The sequence below is a fragment of the Ricinus communis genome, chromosome 3, assembly GCF_019578655.1.
Source record: "Ricinus communis isolate WT05 ecotype wild-type chromosome 3, ASM1957865v1, whole genome shotgun sequence".
In the NCBI taxonomy this organism is placed as follows: domain Eukaryota; kingdom Viridiplantae; phylum Streptophyta; class Magnoliopsida; order Malpighiales; family Euphorbiaceae; genus Ricinus; species Ricinus communis.
The window spans coordinates 18,176,070-18,192,175 of NC_063258.1; the positions used below are offsets into that span (position 1 = coordinate 18,176,070).

The 16,106-nt window shown below is 32.5% G+C and overlaps 1 protein-coding gene and 2 non-coding genes across 3 annotated transcripts; 1 reads left to right on the forward strand and 2 right to left on the reverse strand.

The window, feature by feature from the left end:
* Positions 1-693: 693 nt before the first annotated feature.
* LOC112536706 lies at positions 694-801 on the reverse strand. The gene has a single exon (XR_003080677.2). It is a non-coding gene; the product is annotated as a small nucleolar RNA R71 (small nucleolar RNA).
* Positions 802-10,408: 9,607 nt separating this feature from the next.
* LOC8285815 (DNA repair protein XRCC3 homolog) lies at positions 10,409-14,775 on the forward strand. The gene is made up of 2 exons (XM_002531611.4): positions 10,409-11,603; positions 14,065-14,775. Exon 1 carries the CDS (start codon positions 10,663-10,665, stop codon positions 11,566-11,568), a length of 906 nt encoding a protein of 301 aa, XP_002531657.2. The 5' UTR covers positions 10,409-10,662; the 3' UTR covers positions 11,569-11,603; positions 14,065-14,775.
* A 519-nt stretch (positions 14,776-15,294) lies between these two features.
* Positions 15,295-15,367, reverse strand: TRNAR-UCU. Its single transcript has one exon. It is a non-coding gene; the product is annotated as a tRNA-Arg (tRNA).
* Positions 15,368-16,106: the final 739 nt, after the last annotated feature.

Below are 16,106 nucleotides of genomic sequence, written 5' to 3' on the forward strand. Positions count from 1 at the left end.
AATTAATATTGATTAATTGTTAAATTTTATTTTTTGTGTTTTTTGTGTGTTGCATGTTATTTATTTCTGTTTTACTTTTTAAATTCTGTTTTTAAATTTTTTCTGAAATTTTTCCTTTGATTTTATATGCCTAGCAAGAAAACGAGATTAGGTAATTCATCAACTCAAAATCCCTACAACTTGAGATTAACTGTTAAAAAAGCAGAAGGAGACCAAGAGGTAAAGAGTGAGTTTGTACCTCCAAGAGGAATTGAATTTGGAAAAAAGCTGGAATAAGAGTTGGAAGAAGAAGTTGAGATAATGGCTAATGACCAAAGAGAAGTTGTAGCTCAAAGGCAAATGGCCATGAAGGACTATGCTCGTCCGATAATTGGTACCACTACTTCATGCATAGTCTTAGGCGATGTATCTAGAAATTATGAGCTAAAGAACATCCATTTTAATATGCTTCCGTCATTCTATAGTATACCTAGTGAGAATGCATTGACATTCATTAGATAGTTTTATGCTATAGTTCATACATTCCCATTATCTGGACTCAATGAAGATCAATTAAAGATGAGATGTTTTCCTTACTCATTAAAAGATAAAGCAAAGGCTTGGTTAATGACCTTGCCTCCTAATTCTTTGAGAACTTGGGATAAAGTTTATAAAAAATTCATGAGTAAATTTTACTCACATAAAAAGACCAAAGAATTAAGGGCTGGAATTTCCAACTTTTATCAAAAGGATATTGAATCCTTTCACGAAGCATGGGACCGCTTCAAATCAATTTTGCTATATTGCCCACACCATGGATACCCACTTCCTGTGACTAACCAATCATTTTATGATGGTTTAACACAACAATACCAATGTATTGTTGATAATGCAGCTGGGGGTGCTATGCTAGAAAGAACTGCTAATGAAGTTTATGATATCTTTGAGATGTTAGGAGCCAATTCACAACAAAAGAATGTGAGAACAAAAAGAGTATGAGTAAATGAAGTTGTGTCTAATAATGATGACTATGCAATTAGCCAAATTAACTAAACAAGTTAAGATTCTTGCTTCAACTAAAAATGTACAAAGCAATGAGGTATGCGGTATATGTGGTGTTTATGGTCATGGTGCTAACGTTTGTTCGTCTTATGAGACTTATGCAAGAGATGATTATGAACAGGTTAACTTGATGGAATCTTATCAACCTAGGCAACCTAGGAATAATCCATACTCCAACATTTATATTCCAAGATGGAGGAATTATCCAAATTTCTCCTAGAGAAATAATAATCGTAACCCACCACAAATACTGAGGAACCAAAACCAGCCCTAGTATCATAATCAAGAGCCTTAATACCCAAGGATCAAAACCCTCCATTCTCTAATCAAGGACAAGCCTCTTAAAGAAAACCAAGTTTGGAGGAAACACTCCAATCTTTTATGACAGCTACTCATGACAGAATGGAGAGAAATGAGAAGAAAACTGATTCCATAGAAGCTTCAGTAAAGCAATTGGAAATTCAAATTGGGTAAATTGCTGAAGCGATACAAGGAAATAAGAAAAGAAAAATTTTCAAGTCAAGCTAAAGCAATCACTGTTCTTAAGAATGGTGAGTTATTTGATAATAATGTTGAAAATTTAATTGAAAAACATTCTTCTTAGGCATGTACATCAAAAGTAGATAGACTAGTTGATGTAGAGATAACTGAAGGAGGTTTACAAAAAGAAGGAAGAATAGAGCCTAATCTTGGGCAGAAAGAGAAAGACAAGAAGGCGTTTTCAAGACCTGAGTTTCATAAAGCAACCTTATAAGCCTTCTAGTACGTTCCCAAACAGATTGAAAAAAGCAGACGGGATAAGTAATTTTCTGAAATTTTTGATATGCTTTCTAAGGTTAAATTAATTTGTGCTTGTTGGATATGATCAAGAATATGCCAGCTCATGCTAAATTCTTTAAGGAACTTAATTCCAACAAGAGGAGATATGGGAACAATGAGAAAGTTATGGTGTCTGAAACAGCAAGTGCGGTTCTCCAACAACAGTTACCTCCTAAGATGAAAGACCTTGGGAGCTTTACCATTGATATTACAATGGAGGACAAAAAGGTTGCTAAAGCCATGTTGGGTTAGGAGTAAGCATCAATTTGATGTCATATTCAACATATGCATAACTTGGCTTAGGAGAATTGAAGCCAACCACCATATCTCTGCAACTGGCTGATAGGTCAATTAAGTATCCAAGAGGCATAGTGGAAGACTTGCTGATTCAAGTAGGAAAACTGATAATCTCTACTGACTTTGTGGTTCTAGACATGGAAGGTACATCGGCAAGGGATAAGGAGCAAACAATACTCCTTGGTAGATCTTTCATGGCAACTACCAAGACAGTTATTGACGTGCATAATGGGAAGCTGACAATGACAGTATTAGAAGAAACTATAGAACTTAAAGTGTTTGATTCTCTAACTATATCTCCTTGATGAATGTTCATATGTTAATTGCATGGATTATTTTATTTATGAAACATATTTACAGGATAAAGATGATAAATTAGAAGTTGTATTAATATTGGAAAAGCATGAAGAATGTTTAGATGAAGAAGTTTTAGACTTACATGATAAGTTAGATGAAGCTATTCCAATGTTACCTGATGAAAGCATTATTAAACCTTTAGATTCATTCATTGAAAGAAAATCAGAAATTATTAATAAACCACCTAAGGTTGAGCTTAAGGAGTTGCCTAACACACTTAAATATGTCTTTTTAGGATAAAGGTATTGAAGTAGACCAGACAAAAATCGATTTAATTGCCAAATTGCCCCCTCCTACTTCAGTAAAAGGAATTAGAAGTTTTCTTGGCCATGCAGGATTCTATAGGCGTTTTATTAAAGACTTTTCTAAAATTGCTCATCCTTTAACTGAATTGATGGCTAAAGATGTTAACTTTGTTTTTAATGATGCATGCCTATATGCTTTTAACATCTTGAAAGAAAGATTGACTAGTGCACCGGTTATTGTGGTACCTGATTGGTCTCTTCCCTTTGAAATCATGTGTGATGCATCTAATTATGCTACAGGAGCGGTCTTGGGCCAAAGAGTTGATAAAGCATTACATGTAATATATTATGCTAGCAAAACTCTTGATGATGCTTAAGTAAACTATTCGACAACTGAAAAAGAATTTCTAGCTGTTGTATATTCACTAGAAAAATTCAGATCTTACTTGGTGGAATCTAAAGTCATTGTTCATTCAGATCATGCAGCTTTGAGATATCTTTTAACTAAGCCTAATGCTAAACCACGACTTATTAGGTGGGTGCTCTTATTGCAAGAATTTGATATAGAGATAAGATATAAAAAAAGATAGTGAAATGTAGTAGCGGATCACCTTTCGAGGTTGATTTTTGATTTGATAACCTTGATTCTAAAACAGTAATTAATGAGACTTTCTCTGATGAGCAATTATTTATAGTAAATCATGAGCCATGGTATGCTAACATTGTGAACTATTTGGCATGTGGTGTTATGAGAATTGACTTAACATGGCAGGAAAAGAAACGATTTCTATCAGAATGTAGGCATTACTATTGGGATGACCCGTATTTATTTAAACATTGTTCTGATCAAATTAGAAGATGTGTTCCTAAAGATGAGCAACAAAGCATTTTGGCCTTTTGCCATGAAATGCATTGTGGGAGTCACTTTGATGGTAAGAAAACAGCCTACAAGGTTCTACAATTAGGTTTCTTCCAGCCTTTGTTATTTAAAGATGCTCATATTTTTTATGCTAAATGTGATAGGTGCCAAAGAAGTGGAAATATTAGCAAATGAACTGAAATGCCTCAAACTTTTAATCTTGTGGTTGAACTGTTTGATGTGTGAGGCATCAATTTTATGAGACCATTTCCACCTTCTCATGGTTATGAATATATACTTGTCACTGTTGATTATGTGTCTAAATGGGTAGAAGCAATAGCTACATGAACTAATAACGCTAAGATAGTATGCAAATTCATAAAAGATAATATTTTTAGCAGGTTTGGAACATCTAGAGCAATCATTAGCGACGGGGGAACACATTTTTACAACAAGGCATTTAGCGCCTTACTAAAGAAATATGGAGTAACTCATAGAGTTACAACACCTTATCACCCACAAACATCATGATAGTTGGAAGTTAGCAATAGACAAATTAAGTCAGTACTTGAGAAATCAGTGCGCCCATCTAGAAAAGATTGGGCTATGCACTTGAATAATAATGCCCTTTGAGCATATCAAATGGCTTATAAAACACCGATTGGAATGAGTCCTTATAGTATATGGCAAAACTTGCCATTTACTGGTCGAATTGGAACATAAAGCATATTAGGCTATTAAGGAGCTTAATATGGATTTAACTAAAGCAGGTGAAGAGCGTTTGTTGCATCTAAATAAGCTAGAAGAAATGCGTAGTGAGGCTTATGAGAATGCCAAGCTATACAAAGAAAGGACCAAGAAGCAACATGATAAGAGTTTACTTTGTAAATCTGTTACCCCTAGAATGAAAGTATTATTATTTAGCTCACGCTTTAAACTTTTTCCGAGAAAGCTTAAATCCAGATGGAACAGACCCTTCGAAGTAATAATGGTTTTCAATTATGGTGTGATGGAATTACGTAAAATTAAGACCTAAGAACAATTCAAAGTTAATGACCATCATTTAAAGCCATATTATGAAGGGATGACTTATGGACATGAAGTGGAGTGCATGGAAGCACCTTCAATTTGAAATAACTTTTGTCAATGTCTAGCTATAGACAATAAATTTAGCACTTGTATATTACATATTTTCTATTTTTACTATTTTACTTTTCAATTTAAAGTATTTTCTCGCTTTGTTTTTAGGAACCTGCAAAGATTCAACCATCCGAGTACATACATGATCATCAAGTACAACAAAGGAGCTTTATATGGTAACACTTAATTTACTAGTCAATATTGTGCTTCAAGTATATAAGATTATGTGTATTATATAAAGGTCATTTAGTTAGGATTTGAGTATCCCTTACAATGCTTGTCTTTAATTAGGAATTTAGTCTTAATTCTAGTCAAGTCCCCCTTGGTAGCTTAGTTTTTCTTATTATTATTAGATGAAATTTTGTTTGTATTAAAAATATATATATATTTTAAGTCGAGCGAGCCACATTGTGGCAATAAAATTTCACACGGGCCCGTAGCAGAGTCACGGCAGGAACGCATGGGCCCGAAGCAGCAGTAGCCAGTAGTGCAGAAGGACCCAGTAGGCCGCGACCTCACGGGGCTACCGCGAGAAACATAGCCACGAAGACGAAGGCCCTGCATGGCCGTGAGCCATGACACAAAGACCGGCCAAGGTGAACTTGCGAGGTGCGTAGCAGGGGCACCCTGCGGGCAAGCCGCGGATGCTGTCGCAAGGTGAGTAGCAGCGGCACCTGGCGCATGCCACGACCTCATGCTATTCATCCGCCAGGCGCCCGGGGAGGGACCGACCACCTAAAAAAAAAGAGTAAAAAAAAAGAGATGAGCAACTTTAATTTGAAATACATTAGGACTCCAAAGTTGTTCATCTCCCACCATAAACAACAAAAATTTTATTTGAATTCAAAAACACCCCTCCCAAAACCCTAACCCTCACATATAAATATATTCTTTTCTCTCTTTAACATCACCTTCCTCCATTAACACCACCTCATATTTTCTCTCTCATCGTTTTTCTTTCTTTCTCTACAAAAAACCTCATTTTTTCTTCCAAAACTTCAAAATCTTTACCCACCAATCTCTATTATACCTATTCCATAGGTAAATAATGGCCCCAAAAAAGAGAACAAGAAAGAAAAAGGAGAAAAAGATAGTCTCAAGCTCTCATGAAGAAGAACAAAGCTTAATAGCAACTTATGGAGCTCTTTTTTATCTTTATTCTCATGAAAAGGGCAATCGATTTCTTAGCCTTGCTTCAAGAGAGTAAGTTTCATGTAAGTTCTTGGATGCTCCCTCTCTAGCTAAGTTGAATATTTTTGAGAGAATGATGATTCATTTGGATAGACTAGGATGGAAGGATTTTGCCTTTAACTCATTGTCATCATATAATGAATTAACTTTAGAGTTTTTCACAACTCTATATTATGATCCTTCCAATGACAAGGAGTTTAAGGTAAGATTGTTTAGGCATAATTATACTGTTACTATTGATGCAATTTTCCAAGCTTTTAATTTAAAGAAAGGAGGTATTTGTGAGCAACATCATAAGTTTGATTTGGGCAAGTTTTGGAAAAGAACTAGCGGGTCAAGACAAATATGATGTTAATAACATGCCAAATAATGTCTTCAATGATCATTGTTATTTACTTATTTAAAAATTTATGTATGGAGGCATCTTTGGTAGGAAAGAGACAAATAAGGTGACGAAGTAAGAAATAAATATTCTATGGTATTTGGATACCCATAAATATGTTTCTTCGGCATACTTTATTATGCAAAGTTTACTAAGAACATTGGCTAGACCTAAGAATTGTATCGGGTTAGGACATATTATTATAGGTTTGGCCATGTATCTTCGTATTTTTGATCTAGAGTCTTCTCCATATGAGGCATTACCCTCCGCAGGCAATTTATATACTAATGCATTAATTAGAGCTAATTTGGTAAATTGTCATGGTGGTCCTCTTACTTTAAGCACGAATCGAGTGGAGGTAGTAGTAGTGTGGTTGGAGATGAGCCACCAAGACATAATACAGAAGAAGAATCGAATAGTGAATAAAGTAGAGGGCAAGAATGGGGTAGTCAAGGTTGGCACCAAGTTTTACCTTAACTACAAGCTATGAATACCAACCTTAACCAACGGCTCGATGCCTTTGATTCTCGATTGGGTAATATGGAGAAGAGTCAACATCGATAAGCATACAAACTCGATTGCTACTTCAAATCCGTCGACTTTGATGCTCCTTCACCACCATCATCCCCGCCTCATCATTGATTCTAGTTTTGTACTAAGTTTTTTTTTTTTAGGATTTAGCTATCTAGTTACCATAGGGCATTTATTTTTATATTCTTAGCTATCTTAGGATTTTCATCCTTTATAGCTATTTAGGATTTCTGTTATGCATTTATTTTATAATAATAATGCTATTATGATAAATCTTTGAGTTCTTAAATTAGTTTTTAAGCACATATGAATGTGAACTTATGAGTTGATTACACTTAAATGATCCAGTGTTCATCGTTTGCATAAGAACATAATTAGTAGTTTAGCAGCATTTAACATGGGTATGATTAGAAGTGTATGATTTAGGTTATTATTCCCTTATTATTATTATGGTTTACCTATGTTTGTGGGAAATGATATGGGTAAGTTAAAAGCTCTAAGTTAATAATTATACTCTGCTAGTTTTAGTTGCTGAGTAACCGGGGGTCTTCATGACCAATGTTAATTTTCACATAAAAAAGACAATTGAAATTATGAGTACGCAAAGCATCTTGATTTTTATTTTGTTGAGTAACTAGGTACATTCATTACCCATGTTTGTATTTGTATAAAAAGACATAACTTATCAAGAAAGAAAGAAACTCTAAGTATTAAGTAAATCTAAGGGGTGAAAAAAAAACTCAAAAAAAAGAGCTTGCAAAGCAAGTGAAAAATATAAATGCCTATTGATCTCTTATTTGAATAGTAAGGTTTTCCTTCTTGAATAAGGTTATCATAATTTGGGTTATACATTATAATTATATTAATTGATGATGAGTTAAGCTATTTGTTGTAAACATGTGTAAATGATGAATACTTGAATCTTTTGACTAACTATGATTGAGTTTACAACCTTTTAAAAAAAATTTATGATTCAAGTTTTCTTTGATTTGCATAATTTCTGCATTAGTGAGATTCTTTTGAATAGTACTTTTGAGCTGAGTACGAATTGCTTTATTGATTTTTTGCAACGATTGATTCTTAAGTTACTATTTACTTGAGGACAAGTAAAAGTTCAAGTGTTGGGGTATTTGATCGATCTGAATTGTATATAGATATTTAAAGGTAGTTTAGAGCTTTAATGATATATTTCTATATATAATATGGTGAAAAGATGTATTTTACCTCACTTTAATTTTATATAAATTCAGAAAATAATCGCCAGATAGGAGAATTTGAGCGAAAAACGCACTAATGGGCATTAATTGGACTGCAGCTATTAAGGGCTCGAGAATCAGACACGTGCACTATTAATAGTTTGGGCCTAGCTTAATTCATTAAGGCCCACGAATGGATGATTTAAGTAATTGTTATGTAATTAGTGGATAATTATCTTTTGAGTTGTTTAGTTTGTTTATGACAGTAAATGATAAACTATAGTAGTTGTGTGTTGAAAAAAGAACTCGAAAAAAGAGAATCTCTACAAGGAGTAGAGGTTAATTAAAACAAGGAGTTCTTCGGCTACTAAGAATCTCTCTAGAGAAGGTTTCTATCATTCTCTGCAGAAATTTCTATAGTTCATCATATTCTACATCTAGCTAGCTTGTTGTTGCATTATTCTTGGAAGAATCAGAAAAGCTTTTCGAAGACGTGGAGAAAGAAGACCAATCTTCTTCATTCCTTAAAGAGCCTTTGAACTTTGAGGGAGTTTTAGTTTTTTTTTTTTATGAATCTTAAGTCTTTCTATTTAATTATAATGATCGTTGAATTAAGTATGTTAGGTTAAGTTCCATAAGTGTTTAGTTTGGCTTTTTACTTACGTATAAACCTTATATATTTTGAGTTTAATGAATGATTTCTTTGCCTTCATATGTTCATTAGTTTCCTCTATTATTATTGGTTGACTATCATATCAATTTAGTAATAACATATGTTATGAAAATCTTTAGGTTAAAAGTATTAGAAACATCATCTTTATTTTAATCTATATTGGTATAAAAAATCTAAGTTGTATTATTAGCTTGAGTGACCTAGGGAAAAAGGCACATCACCATCTCATTTGTTAAATTAGGGCTTAAGGGAATTGAGAGGATTACTAAATAAAAGCTAGACTAAATGCTATTTTATCATATAGTTCATATTAATCATTCTAGTTGCATATTTATTTTCTGGTTATTTAATTTATTTATTAAACTAAAGATCATTCTCAAAACATTGGCTTAGAGTTTTTATATTTATTTTCAGTATTTTGTGTGATAGTTGGTTTTTATAATATATGCTCTACAATTCCTTGTGAGATCGACCTCATGGTAAGCTTGCCCGAACTACCATTCAGTTTGTATACTTGCGAGTACTAATTTAGACACATCATTAAGAAATAAAATTCATTATTTTTATCCTACGTTCTATTAGATTTGGCCAAAGAAATGATTCAGATGCAAATAAGATAAAATTAGATAGATTTAATATCCAGAATTTGTCTATAGTCAATAGTTCTGTTCAACTGACTCAAGATCTCAAAAGAGTAAGAATAGGTCCAACATCATGTTGAATCTGATATGATTATGAGCCGAAATTGATGATTCAAATTAATTTAAAACTTTTTAATTTGAAAAATATTAAAAAATTTAGTTTAGTCTCACATTTGATCCACTTATGACTTATGTAAAAACACACTATATATATACAGATATATCCTTTAATATTATTTAAATTTTTAATTAAATTAAAAATTTAGTTAGCATTTTATAAATATAATTGAAGTAAATTATAATTCTCAACTCTGACGAAACATATCATTATTATAATAAATGTTAATGGAAAAATATAATAAAAATAAGTTAAAGGCTATGATGAAGATTTTTTAAAAAAAAGAAAAAATTATAATTTTCATTATTTTTCAATTAAATTTTGAATTCTATTTATTATTGGAATGGGTTGAGCCAAAACTGAACCGTAATGAATATAAACTGTTAACTTATTATGTACTTTTTTATCCATATTTGTGAGCTAGACCTTCTATATGCAAACCAATTCAAGGATCAATCTCTCAATAAACTATGAACAAGCATTCCAGTATTAGTTTCACGTCAATTCATGTCGTTGGCTACAATATTAGTTTCACGTCAATTCATATCATTGGCTAAGTCTAGGTCCTAAATGAAGTATTAACTTATAGGCCAAACCCATATTTATGCAAATGGAATTTGATTATTTAGTTAGTTTAACATTCTAATTTTCAGTTTAATTTAATAGATATTTAAATTTATTTATTTTTAATATTTTAATATTAAATATTTGATTATTTTAATATTTTTTGATATGTATTCAATACCTTCCACATTTATTATAAAAAAATATTTAAATATTACTAAAAGTAAATTTCAAGTGCATTTTATATAAAATTAAAGTTAAAAATATTTAAAAATATTAAATAAAAAGTACAATTTAAATATTTATTATATCAAATTAAAAATTAAATTTTTAACTAAACTGATAAATATAAATTTAAAAATATAAATAAGTCCAGCTGCGTATATGAAATTATAAAAATACTTTAAAGATGATGTATAGTATTACTATAATAAAAAGGATTTGATTAAATTGAAAAAAAAAAAAAAGCATTAAAACTCCTTGAATTTGTTTTGCGATCAAGCATAAAAAGAAAAAAAAAAAAAAAAATTCTTTTGGCGCCGTTTCCACTTCCATATTTAAAACTCCTTCCTCTATCACACGAAGATTAAACAAATAGCTTTCCATCCATGAAACCTGAAAATCTTGTATTCCAACCCATCCCCACCCAAAAATGCACCTTGGGTTGCCCCATCCTAGACCGCTGTCTTAACGGCGGCATTCCTTGCAATTCAATAACCGAAATAGTTGCCGAGAGTGGCACTGGAAAGACCCAATTATGCCTCCAACTCTCCCTCTACGCCCAACTCCCACTCTCTTTAGGCGGCCTCTCTGCCTCCTCTCTTTACCTCCACACTGAATTCCCTTTCCCATTTCGCCGTTTACACCAACTCTCTCATTCCTTTCAATCTCAACACCCACAAATCTTTATCAATAATAATAATAATGATACCATTAACAATTATGACAATCCTTGTGACAATATATTTGTACATAGTGTACGTTCTGCTGATTACTTGTTTGATATAATGCCAAAGATAGAATCTTTTTTAGTATATTCGAAAACCCATTTGCCTGTTAGGCTAATTGTGATTGATTCGGTTGCAGCTCTTTTTCGGTCTGAGTTTGAGAATACAGCAACTGATTTAAAGAGGAGATCGGCGATGTTTTTCAAGATTTCTGCCAAGTTAAGGGCTTTGGCATGGAGGTTTAATTTGGCTGTGGTGGTGAGTAATCAGGTGGTGGATTTTGTTGGGTCTGGTGATGGACTAAATGGTGCGAGGATTGGGGATTTGGGTAGTTTGTATTCATCTGGGAGGAGAGTTTGTCCGGCATTAGGGTTAGCTTGGGCGAATTGTGTGAATTCCAGGCTTTTCTTGTCGAGGGATGAGAATGGCATGGTAGATGGAGCTGAAAGTGGTTCCTTTTGTTCGCAAACAAGGAGGAGGCTTCATGTTGTTTTTGCGCCTCATTTGCCTTATTCATCATGTGAATTTGTTATCAGGAGAGAAGGGGTTTTTGGAATTGATAGTTAATGTCGTGCTTTTCTACAATATGGCATCACATGAAGGTAGCAAGTTTTGGTTCATTTTTCTTTTTGGCTTTATATCTACTTATTTATTTGGAGATATTTGCTCCGCCATTTCTTTTTATTTGTTTTTGGTGTTCTTGTTTTATCAAAGTGTAGCTTCTGTTCATATCCATGTTTAAGCTGCTCGGGAAAGATATTCGATTGAAAAATGTTTGTAAATTGGGAAGTTATGTACTTTAAATTTTGGTTAATGCTTTGAGTCATTTTTTTTTTTTTTCTCAATGATATATCTGGAATCAACCATCATTTTCAACCAGAAAGCTGCATTTTTCCAAAAAAGAAAAGATTCTTGTACTTTTGGAGCTTGTATTTGGTCATAGTGAAGGTTAGCAATGATGTTATAAACTCATTTGCAAACCTTAATGGGCATCTAATCTTGGATAATTTGTTGTATACTTGTATTTTGGATGTTGGACTGTAAAGGGGTCAGCGATGGAGTTCTAAACTCATATGCAACACACAAATTTCAAATCTGAGAAGTTATTTCACAAAGAGCATCTAGATTTATACTTCATATAATTTAAGCAATCTAGTTCACCATGTCTTATATTCTGTTAGGTAATTGGGTTATAGTAGTGTATGCATGCTTGAGTAATTGACTGCACATTTGCATACCTGTATGCATAAGTATGTGTGTGCTCTGCTCATGGAAAATATAAATATTTCCTTTTCTTTGCTTTAGTCAGTTTTGAGGGTAAGTCTCAGTGCAGCAAGATGGCTCCTTTATAATACTCTAGTTTGGTTTTAACTTTTTTTAAGTCGTGAATACATCCTCAAGGTTGCATATGATATATAACCTTCTTTAACCCTTGCTTTGTAGAAATCTTTTTTCTGTTCATAGTGTTCTCTGAAGAACACAGTTAATTTTCATGCTCAGGACTGTCAATAACAGGGCTGAAATAGTACACTTGCTGTTAGTCTTCTTGTAAGGGAAGAAAATTTCTATTGGATCACCTTTGAAGTGAATAACATTTTTATTAATTGAAGATGATCTCTTAAATGGTTTCACACAGTTGTCGTCGTACTGTACAAATCGAAAAGGATTGAGTTGGCCATGCCATTTTACCGTCGGTCATTCCTATTTTATCTACTAACCTATTCATGTTGTTGTATGATATTAGCAATAGCATCTTCTATGGGGAAGGGTAAATAAAAATAAAAGAAACAAGGTCCATTTTCTAACAAACAGATAGAACACCTCAGTAGCAGATAAAAAAGATCAGAAAAGAGTCTAAGCAATAGAAATTAGGATTATGTTGTGTATTGTAATTTCTTCTGTTGTTTCTAATTATCTTTTAATACAAATTTTAGCTTTAAGTCATGTGTGGTGACTACAATATTTTCTTTTTATCAAACTGTTTGTTCTCAGATCTTAATTAAATTAAGCTTCTATTACTGAAATTATTCAACTTATCGTTTCTGTCCATTTTGTTTTGGTAAACTATCAATTCTGTGCATAACTTAACTGTTAAGTAAATTATGTATTAATATTGTTCAGAACCTTGCACTGTATAATATTATTTTTTCCGTATTCATAAAACTATTACATTCCCAACTAAGCAAGTCATTCTGACTATTATTCTTCATTGGAGAATGACGATCTATAACACTTCCAAACTTTATTTACTTGTGATGCGAAATGCTTGGGGTTCTTCAGACAAATGGAATTACCACTTTTGTGGAGAACCATCATATCTCCCCCCCTCCTCCTTTTCTCTAGTCACCTTCATGAAAGTAGAACAATATTGGTAAAACAACATTGTTTCTTGATATCCAGAGAATGTGTTCCACTGTAAATTCATATTCAAACATTAAAAAGGAGTATTTAAAGCCATTTTCCCCTTTTCATCTGTATGTATTCAACTTGATTCAACATGTGCACTAAAAAATTGTGAAACATAAAGATCTTTCATTTTGGGAACCCCTTGGGAATGGTGTTATAAATGGAATGTGGACACATTGTCAATGACAAAATTCTGGACCCTCTGGAATTGGTGGAGAGCTTAGGAATAATCTTGGTGATTTCATCTGTATTTTTTCTCGTCTTTCTGCCAAAAAGTAATCTAGTGAGGCAGTGTTGCTTGTCATTCAAAAAGCTCTAGAATCTAGGGCTTCCAATGACAACCTCAGATCTTATCTTTTATCATGGAATCTGATTAGACAATGTAGTGCACTAGATCCATAATAGTTCTAATTGTCAACTTCATGGAAGTTTTAGGACTAATGCACAATATTGGAGTTTTGTATGCATCTCCACCCTCTATTTCATATGTTCATACAGTATGGAAACAAATGGTGTATCAGATGGCTTAAATTAATATGGGAGAAAGAAGAAATAAAGGTTTTGTGGGTAGGTTGAATTAAACAAGTGTGTCTGAAAATTATTAGCTCGATCTTGATCTAAGTTTCTGAAGTATTTATCATCTTGTTGTCTTTGCAGGATTTCTATCCGAGTTCCTACAAGAAACACCATTACATTACCTGGCACTGGATCCACTTTGGTAATTTCTGCCTGTTTCAGAATTTGGAAACTGTTTCCTCATCTTGCGCAGAATGATAAAAGTCGCATGTATTATTCATGTTGCTGAGGCTTTGTTTGAATAGATCACAAGTTGTGCTAGTGCTGTTAGGATCTATCAACTTTGCTGGTAGCGAGTTGTGACAGTCTTCCATCTCAATTGGTACTATTTATCTTGTGAATTGACAGCTAATACATTTTGAATTCTCGGTAATCGCAAAAGCTATCATCTACAGACTGGTTACAGAGAAATCCTGTTGTAGGGTTCTTGCTTGCTTCTGGATGAGCAGCCTGCAGTTCATGATGTTCCTGGTGCTGCTACCCCTTTATTCTGCAGTAAATTGCATTTCAACTGCTGGATTTTATACTAATTTCATATAAATGGTGCACAGGGTTTTATTAACCAACAACTCCAATTTGGGTAGCTTTAGTCTTCTTATTGGAATCTCAGATATGTAAAAATCTTCTTTTTGCTGCAGATATGCAGGGTTTCCTGTCATGTACTCTGTATAATATTAATCTTTTTAATACTATTTTATCTGTCCCCATAAGAGGGAAAAGAAGAAAAAGAGAGGAATTACACATAAACAAATGCATTTATGAAGATTTCAGCTGATTTCATTTTTACTTTCATTCATTATGCATCATTTTTATAACTTGTCTTTTCTCCAACTTGTTATATATATATATATATATATATATATACACTCACACACAGAGGCATGGATTCTCAATACAATTTTATAGTGCCATTCCCACAATTAATTCTTTCTATAATGAAATAGAAAAATTCAGCTGGAAAAAAGAAATGAAGACAAACTAGTGACTAATTAGAGAAACGAAGAAAATGAAAATTTTTATATATATTGAAAAACTTAAAACATTTGAAATATTATGAAATCTAAAGCAATGAATTATAGATGAGGGATTTTTAGGGGATGAATCTTGTTAAAAGTGAATGTATTTAAATCCATAAATGAGAAAGAATAATAAATTTTAAATAGGAGATTTAAAAATTTATAAAAATAAAAAGAAAAGAAGAAGAAAAAATTAATGTAAAGAAAAAATAAAGTTTTTGAATATATCTAAATCCATAATAAATGAATAAAAAGAAAGGTATCAAAATATACAAGAGAAAAAAAAAAAGGGAAACACGCCCAGTGGGACTCGAACCCACAATCGCTTGATTAGAAGTCAAGCGCCTTATCCATTAGGCCATGGGCGCTTCTTGTTCTCTTGTCGTTCTATTTTTTATAAGTTTTGACTGATCCATGTACATGGTGAATACCAATTGAAATGAAATGTTTAGGATAAATACAATATTAAAGCCCACCTGAGAACCCAACAATACATGGTGGACATGAAGGAAACTGAGGAAGGGAGGAATTAAATCCTTTATAAAAATAGTACCGATTTTATATTTTACAATATTATAACTAAATGATGTATAATATATATGGGAAATTTTAAATATTACTAATTATAATTCAAAAATTAATATATTTAGAAACAAATGTTTCAAAAATTTTGATTCGAACTTGGTTCATATATATATATATATATATATATATATATATATATACATGTTGGTTCATATATATATACATGGCTCTATATCATTAAATTATAGCTTAATTATAAAAAAAAATTCGACCTTTGGCGTTTTTTTTCAATTTAATCACGTGTTTATAATTGTAACAATGTCATGCGCGACATTATAAATTTTATCAAATTGATACATAAATGAAATTTTTGGTGAAGTTTATTCCACGTGGCTGTCGGTGCTCTGGCAACTTAAACACGTAGAAACGGCGCATTTTAAAGCAAAAGCAGAAATGTTGCGTTTTGCCCTATAGAAACGGTGCGTTTTTATAGTATTAAATAGGAACAAAAAAAGAACGAAACGATGGCGTATATGGTGTAAGAAAACCTTAAATCCCCAAAATTGAAATAGCCGTTATTTT

Coding starts and splice junctions, on each gene's coding strand:
- LOC8285815 (XM_002531611.4), top strand. CDS start 10,663: ATGAAACCTGAAAATCTTGTATTCCAACCCATCCCCACCCAAAAATGC.